Source organism: Trichosurus vulpecula, chromosome 6 (genome assembly GCF_011100635.1).
Source record: "Trichosurus vulpecula isolate mTriVul1 chromosome 6, mTriVul1.pri, whole genome shotgun sequence".
NCBI lineage: Eukaryota > Metazoa > Chordata > Mammalia > Diprotodontia > Phalangeridae > Trichosurus > Trichosurus vulpecula.
Window position 1 is genome coordinate 131,884,427 of NC_050578.1, and position 8,658 is coordinate 131,893,084.

Genomic DNA, 8,658 nt, shown 5'->3' on the forward strand with positions numbered 1-8,658 from the left:
GGTCTAAGCATGTCCTCTTGGAAGTTATTTTGAACAAAATGCCCCAATTTAAAATAATAAACCCACAGTTAGCATGAACCCCAGGGGGGAACTGAGTACAATCTTGTCTTTGGCCAAGAATGTCATGACCAGTAGGTACTCCCACCAATTGCTCGTAGCTTCGGTGGCTTAAGTCAGCTGCCAACTGGCTAGGATGTTTCCATCATCTCTGGAAAGAGAGCTTGAAGAAACCTCAGAGGCTATCTAGTTAAATTCTCCTCATTTTACAGTTAAGAAAACTGAAGTCTGTGGAAGTTCAGTGACTTGTTTAAAAACACAAAGGTAATAAGTATCAGAGGCAGGATTTGAACCTGCTACCTTGACTCCCAAGCCAGTTCTCTTTCCATTGTACCATGTTGTTGTTCAGTCAATTTTTAGTCGTGTCTGACTCTTTGTGACCCCATTTGGGGTTTTCTTGGCAAAGATACTGGAGTGGTCTGCTATTTCCTTCTCCAGCCCATTTTACAGATGAGGAAACTGAGGCAAACAGGGCAAAGTGACTTGCCCAGGGTCACACAGCTAGTATGTGTCTGAGATCAGATTTGAACTTAGGAAGATGAGTCTTCCCAACTCCAGGCTGAGCATTCTATGCACTATATGGCGCCACCTAGCAACTGCCCCTACTATACCATACTGCATCCCTGAGAGAAGCTGAATTGTGATAGATCCTAATTAAGTGTTGAAAAGAATCAAAGAAAATAAAGTAGCATTAAGTTGTTTTAATTCTGTTAAGAGTCAAAGAAACGAAATGTGGCACAAGTGGAAAGCTTGAGGAAACAGAATCAATCTCCTGAAAGATCGCAGACTGTCCAGTGGTAGATTCTTCCCCATGGCCTCGGGAGAGCTTCATTTCAGCAGGTAGTTACATCAGGACCTATGACAAATTATGACACCTGAGACATTAATTTCCTAATTTAATCTGATCATTAATTTTTTTCTCATCTTACCAATAGTGCTTCTTACTCCATATAAAAGACTTTTTCTAGACACTCAGAGTAGGTTATTTCACAGAATACTAAACTTAACTTTGTACCTTGAGTTACAGAGCTTGACCTTTACAAGATTTAAACTCAAAGCCTTGAATGTCATCAACAATGACCTTTGATAACTAGCCTGCTCTGCTCTTGCACTGAAAATTTAGATAAATGCTTTGTCCCTTGAGACACCATCTCCCTCTGGGTTTTAACAGGAAACAATCCTAGGCTGCAGTGTACTTAAAAACAAACTGCGATGAGTGTCAGTGTGGATACTTGGATCCACCAATGAAGATTGCCAGTCTTCCATGATTTCTAAGTAGTCAATCTCCCTAGAGTCATCCCCTGGCAACCAGCTTTAGCAGCAGAATGTAAGTGTGGTACATTTTGTTTCTGCCTTCTCCCCAGTGCCCACTATAGTGAGGAAGAGCTAGGAAAGCCAGATTCACTATTTCTGGTACATAATAGATGCTTAGTGTTTGTTTGAATTGAATGAGCCTCTGGTATTTTGTATTTTCACTTTTTTATGTTTCAAGGATCAAGATTTCTATAATAAGTAGGACTTTGAAAAAGGTAATATATGCAAAGAACTTGGAAAAACTGAAAATGATGTTTACCTACTAGGTACTATTATGATATAATAAATATTGATTATTATTGAACAATAAAATATTAATAATGCTACTAGTAGGACCAATAATAATGATGTAATAGTGACTTTCACTAGACGTAATTAATCTTGGAGGCTATAGTGTTACATATTGAATTATTTAACCATTTGTTTGGCTCTGTCCATTTTCCTCTTACCTTGAGCCCTCTTAAAGAATACTGGTAATTTTGAAGTTGCTTTAGGCCTTGGAGTGCTTCATTTTTTTTTCTCAGTGTGTCCTGATCACCTGAAATAGCCCTTGCAAAAATGTCTAAGTGCCTGTGTCTGAGAATGGGAACATCTCAGAGTTGGAAGGGACTCCAGAGCAATCTTTATCACCCCCCGCAACAAAAACAACCCAGTCCAACCCACATCTGGATGAAAATACAATACTCTTAACAAGTTGTCCTCCAGCCTTTATTTGGAGGTGGGTACCCATGAACTTTGGAGGCAGTTGACTCTGCTTTGAGATAGTTCTAATCATCAGAAAGATGTTCCTGAGTTCCAGCTTAAATTTGTCTCTATGCCTTCCACCCATTGCTCCTGGTCCTAAGCTCTAGGGCCAAGCAGAACAACACTATCTCTTTTACATTATGACAGTCCTTCAAACTCTTGAAGACAATATTATGTTTCACCTAAGTCTTCTGTTTTCTAAGCTCTGTGTTGCCAGTCCCTTCAACTGGTCTTTATATGGCAGGACAAATAACGACAATATGGAAGGATCTTAAATCCTCTCATGGTCTTAGTTGTCTTCCTCTGGACAGCCTCCAGGTTGTCAATGTCCTTTTAAAACTCCAGGATTCATAATTGTACATGATTCTTCAGGTAGGGACTGGTCAGGACAGAGAACAGTGGGACCATCACCTCCCAACCACAGACAATCATATATAGCCTAACAGTGTAGTAGCTTTTAGTCTCCTGCAACACATTCTTGACCCATATGGATCTTTCTAAAACCACTTAGAGCTTTTCAGACAAACTGCTATCTAGCCACACCTCTCCTTTCTTGTACTTGGGAAGCTGGAGGTTTTTGGACCCCAAATATAAGACTTTATATACATTTGTCCCTGTTAAATTTAATCTTATTAGCTTTGTCCAAATATTCTGTCACCTCATTCTGTCATCTTTGTGTTATCTGTAAATCCTATAAGTGCGATATTAAAAACTTCCTTTACTTATATTCTTATGCTTTAACAAAAGACATGGAAAATAATTGGTAGTGGGACTAAAAATTTCTTGTAGAAAAATGAATAAAATCACATAACTACATTAAAAAAACTAAAGACCTGCTGCAAGTGACTCAGTCAGCGAACAAGCATTTGTTAAACACCTACATGTTTGGCATTTTGCCAAGTACTGGGGATCCAAAAAAGGCAAGAAACAATTCCTGCTCTCAAGTGCTCAAAAATTACATAGACAGTTATGTCTTCCACACCCAACTTTCCCCATTGAGGTTTCAATATATTGGCATAAGAAATTAAATGGGAGCTTTCTGGGAATTTTGCAGAGGACACACAAAGGCCAGTAGACAACATAGGAAAAGTTTAGAAACTCAGAAATACATAAAATATATATGTGGTATTGTATATTATCAACATATCTTATCTTTAATACCATAATAATTCAGACTTCTCTGGTATGAAGGGAAGTCCAAAAATTTTTATGTGGATTTTCCAGATCATGAGGCAGTGCCACACCCCTCACCCCCACAATGTGGAAGGCATAACTGTATACATAAATGTTTATAAAGTCTTCCATATCAGGGCTCTTAAGGTCACAAAAGAAATGCATCATGGTTTGCCAGCAAAGAGAAGAAAGAGCAGGATGTCCATAGAAATACACCATTAAGATCCTGGCATGCTATTTGTTTCACTTATTTTTTGTCATCTCATTCAATCTAAATGGCAATTGTTCATCTCAGGGAGGTTGAAAATATGGAGAAGACAAAAATAAATGGTAAATTGAATTCTAGTGTTTAAAGAGTGAGGTTATGATGTCTATTGTATATGGTATAATAAGATAATATTTGTAAAATGCTTAGCATTGTTCCTGGCACAGTGTTAACAGATACTTATTGCTCTCCCTTCCTGTATCACTCGGACAATGTTATCTCTAACATTCTCAATCGCTATTGGATATAAATATCATTAATCTGCCCATTTCTCTCTGTATCTCTCCATCCATCCATCCGTCCATTCATCCATCTGTCTGTCGGTCCACCCGTCTGTCCATCTGTTCATCTGTCTGTCTATCTATTGAATTGTTGATACTTACCCTTTGTTTTTACCTTATCTTCATAGAAACCTTCCTCCTTATGCCATCTGAGCAGCGGTTGGGGAAGTCAACATTGCAGCAGCTGCGCTATCCTCTGTGGCCGCAGACTTGGAGGAGACAGCTGGGGTGACTATAGTGCTTGTGGGGTTAGTGATGGGAATGTTTGTAGTCTGAATGGGAGTTGTGGGGCTGTTGGTTGGACTTGATGGTACTGGAAGCTGGGCATAATGAGGGGGATTAAAAGCGAATGCAGGGTGTAGGTTTCTAGAAACCACAGACCAAGGGTAGATACTGGGCAGCAGTGGCATATAGGAGGGATATGGTTTCTGCCATGCTACTCTAGAGAAATATGGATGACGTACATATGCCCTTGGTGGATAAATGACTGGCACGTATGATTGATGTGTATATGGGGTGTAGACATATTGGACAGGGGACCGTCTGAGTGGCTGTTGTCTCAGCTCAGACTGTCTTTCATTTTGCTTATCGCACTGCAAAGAGAAAAAGAAAGAAAATTGATAGAAGGTCATTTTCATACCATACATTGGACCCTCAAACATCTCAACTTGGTAATGTTTGAAACCCTACATTGTTATATGTCACCTTGGGAAAAAACAGATTAAATGAATTATCCTTGATGTTCGGATGATTGTGCCTGGGTGTTTTCACCTCCTTACCCCAGACTCTCTGTGATTATGTTTGTTGTTTCAAATAGTACATCAAGAAACTCCAAAGAAGACCTTGACATTCTAAAACAATGCATTCATTTGTCGTGCACACCCATGTTCCATGCAGATAGTGAGTCATCCAGGATCACTTCTGGAAAACATTTCTTACAAGACAAACAAAGGCAGATGAATGGAATAATGGATTCAAAGAGACCTGGGACATTATGACTTTGGATTTTTTTTCAGTCTATCTTTTTGAATGGCAGCATAGTGTTTTGAACTGCCTGTATTTATTGACATATGCTCTAACACCCAAAGACAAGGAAACAAATTGTGAATGGAACTAGAAATTTGGTGCTTTCCTCTTGCACAGAAAACATGAATTAAATCACATAAGTATATGCAAAAATGAGAGATCTTCTGCACGTGCTCAGAGAATTATAAGGGTTAAGGTTCTTTCAGCAGAATCAGCTTAGTATTTTAGGGAATTCGTTTGGGAATTGGCAAGCCTGGGGTTCAAACCCCATTTCTGACAACTCCTGGCTCTGTGACCCTGAGTAAGTCATTTAGCTTCTTAATGCTCTAACCTTATAAGATGTTAAGCCACAGGGACCTTCCCTGCTAGGAGTTCCCTAGGGAGGGGAGTCACAACCCTGGCGTTGTGCTTCCTGTGTGGCCCACACTCCTTACTGATTACTAAGGAGGAAAGGCCTTTCAGTTGGACTTTGAGAGGAAAACTAGTTCATTTTCATTCCCCATTGGTTATTTTTGGAAGCTCATCTGCTTAGTTCTGGGATGTAAGCTTTTATGTTTTGAAGAGCAAGCATTTGTATTTCTTTTGGTAACTTTCACAAAATGCGCATCGTGACATTTTGGAAAAATGTAAGAAGAACTTACAGGCCATTTTTCCCAGTCCAAGTCAGCAGTCTGATGTGATGCCAAGACAGGAACAAAAAGAAAAGCAGAGAAAAGGTAGTTAAGACACAAGCTGAATGTATTTACTTCTTTAGAAAAGTTTCTGCTCACTGAATATAATGAGAATTTTTTAAAAGCTTTCTCTTTTTGCAATATAACTGCCAAGAGATATTTTCTGTGGCTCTAGAACTCGATTTCAGGCTGGTTTGCCCTCAAACAGAGGAAATACAAAATGGGAAACCAGAGGGGCAATCTTCCTCTCCAGCCCTAAAAGAGATGGGGTCTGTCATGAGGCCTGTAGCCCTGAAGAACTCTGCTGGACATAGGAGCTTTGGAGGTAATGGGTGACAAAGCGTTGAGCAGACAGAGCAGAGAGAGAGAGAGAGAGCTCTCATCTGTAAAATGGGGCTGTGCTAGATGTCTAAGGTCCCTCTAAATCTCTTATTCTATGAGTTCTCCGATGCTAGCCAATGAGCACCATCTTGTTTGCAATAGAAATTAGGTCTCTAATTTAAAAAAAAAATTAAACTATTCAGATTTGAATTTTTCCTCATGAAACTATATCATAAAACAAAATAAATAATACTTACTGAGAAGCACACCATTACTGCCAGAATATGCACAGTCAAGAATAGGACCTTCATTGTTGTTGTTATCCTTAAAAAAAGATACAGAATCCACTATTATACACGTATTTTAAATAGTGGCTAAGAGACTCAAAAGTTACATGAAGCCCAAGACTCTGGATTTCTGACAGCCTTAGCATCTAGCCATATTTGACTGCCCAGTGTAGCTGATTGGTTGGTGGTCCTTCATACTCTAAGAGGATCACAATGATATCACTATGTTGGGGTCACAGTATAGTGTATTTGACTATGGCTGATACCTAACTGCTCAATGAAGCAAGTTAATTTGCAGTCTCTGCAGGTGCTTTGGCTAAAATATTTAGCAACTCACTGGTATAACTAAATGTCCACTTTTCCCCCCTTGGTTCATTGAGTGACATGTATTTGAATCCATATTGCTCAATTTTATAGGAAGATAACTGTAACACTTGAAAAATTTCACCTTTATACTTGAGTATTTGAAAAGATTTGTGGTCTTAATGGTAGGCATAATCCTTTGCCTATGTATTTTGCAGTCCCTCCAAACCTTAGTGAATGATTTTTTGAGTTGCAATGGATGAAAACAAATCATTTGGTTACTGACCCTCTTGTGATCAGCATACTTGTTAGTAAGGAGGCCAGCCTTCACCTGCACAGTTTGTGACTAGGCTCATATAAGAAGACTTTTAAGACCTGCTAGGGTATTTGTTCCCCTGATACAGTCTTCAGGGATCCAGGCTACTTCCTTACCATAAGGATATACTAGAAAACTGCAATCTGATGGGAATAAGAAATCTTACTTTGGTGTTTACCAATGACTTTTATGGAATGTATTTATTAAAACCCCCAGACATTTTACTTGGGGAGCATTTAAATGGATTCAGATAGACACAGACCAACCGCATGCACACATATATATTAAAAGAAGGGAACGAATAGGAATGCATAATCCATTTTCACCAAAATTATTCAGATAATTATTGTTTTATACAACTGATACCTGAGTAGACCTCTGCAGTTAGGTGTACCTACTGCCGAGGAAACCAATTGGTGAAAAATAACTCACTCTAAAACAAGTTTAAACAAATGACATGAAATGACTGCAACATTCAGTCAGGGATATGAATGTGTTCCCCAACCCCAAAATTGAGAGCTTCCTTTTAAAAGCATGGATTGAAGAACAGTCTATACATGACAAAATGGTTTTTTTCCTTGTCATAAGATAGAGACTGTACCTGTGATTTCACTTCTATAAGGAACTCCCAAAAGAAGAAACTTCCTCTAAGGGTCTAGGTTGGAACTTTCTTTGAAATATGGCCTTAGAGCCAGATAGAATGTCATGGTCATGAAGAGTCAGACACGACTGAAACCACTGAACAATAACCACAGATGATTAGGAAAATTAATCCACCTTTCAAGTTCCTCATTGGTAACAATCCTTACATTCCCTATTTCCAGGAGTTGTAGTGAAGAAAGCATTTTATAAGCCTCAAGATGCTAAATAAATGTAAATTATCATTGTTATAAAAGAAAAACCCAGCAAAGCTTGTCGCTTCTTCTCATCTTCAAGAAATAATTCAACACATGCCTTTCTATCAGTCGCCAAAGGCAATGCTAATTGTAGTCAAAGCCGTTTTCTTAGGAAGATAATTATAACACTTGAAAGCTATAGTAGATTTGAAAATCAAAATGAATTTGTCATATAACAGAGCCCCTTGAGATGTCACAGGTACCTCTAAAGCATAATTTGACATAACAAATACATTTCAGAATGAATCAAAGTAGCTAAGTAATGACTTTTAGGGACATTTAAAAATTTGAATGTGGCTAAATAAAAGGGACTGTTATTTTGGGTCTCCTTGAGGGTTTGTTTTGGTGCACCAATCTATAGAAAGTGTCACATTAGGATGGGGCTGGAGTGTAGAGAATGTCTGAAGTATCTTTTCTTACAGTTACTACCCTTGGCTTCCACCTGGAAAAGTTACAGAGGGAAAGAAACTCTAAACTAATGATAGAATTGTGATCTGGATAATCAGAACTTTTATATTAAAATGTATCTCAAAGTATATCAGGCTTAAAAAAAGGCATTTAAAAGTTTGACGATTACCAATAAGGGACTAAGGCAAGAAATTTTCCTTACTTTTCAGGTCTTTTCAGTCAGATCTTGTTTCTGGATTGACTTGGCAGTGGGTTGAGTCGGCCTTCTCAGCGACTGCTACCTGGATTGCCCAGGATAAGTAACTGAAGACTAATTAGGAGAGTTTTTGTGCCTTAAGTCATATTCTTCTACTTCCCTCTTACTTTTTACCCAATAGGGAAGAGGGAAAAAAGAAAGGTTTGAGGAAATTAGGTCATTTCTGAATAAATCCCAGGTAATATTTTTGCCAGGGTCAAAAAGAGGGGAAGAAAGAATTACTAATCTTATAATCAAAAGTCCTATAGACTTGCAGCTGGAAGAAACCTTAGCAAGCCTCTAAGGACTGTGAAATGACTTACCCAAGATCATGCAGGCAGGCAGTTTTGGGGCTCATGTT

The 8,658-nt window shown here is 38.6% G+C and overlaps 1 protein-coding gene across 1 annotated transcript; it reads right to left on the reverse strand.

Annotated features, from left to right (window-relative positions):
* Positions 1-743: 743 nt before the first annotated feature.
* LOC118853871 (DNA-directed RNA polymerase II subunit RPB1-like) lies at positions 744-8,359 on the reverse strand. The gene is made up of 5 exons (XM_036764105.1): positions 8,265-8,359; positions 6,110-6,176; positions 5,502-5,531; positions 3,937-4,427; positions 744-913 (listed from the first exon to the last, which is right to left on the reverse strand). Exons 2-4 carry the CDS (start codon positions 6,161-6,163, stop codon positions 3,975-3,977), a joined length of 537 nt encoding a protein of 178 aa, XP_036620000.1. The 5' UTR covers positions 6,164-6,176; positions 8,265-8,359; the 3' UTR covers positions 744-913; positions 3,937-3,974.
* Between the last annotated feature and the right edge of the window lie 299 nt (positions 8,360-8,658).

Bases quoted from the DNA above. Each gene is read 5' to 3' on its own strand.
- LOC118853871 (XM_036764105.1), bottom strand. From the start codon at position 6,163: ATGAAGGTCCTATTCTTGACTGTGCATATTCTGGCAGTAATGGTGTGC. The intron at 5,532-6,109 runs GTAAGTATTATT...GCATCACATCAG, and splicing joins CAGTAATGGTGTGCTTCTCA to ACTGCTGACTTGGACTGGGA. The intron at 4,428-5,501 runs GTAAGTTCTTCT...TTCTCTTTGCAG, and splicing joins TGGACTGGGAAAAATGGCCT to TGCGATAAGCAAAATGAAAG.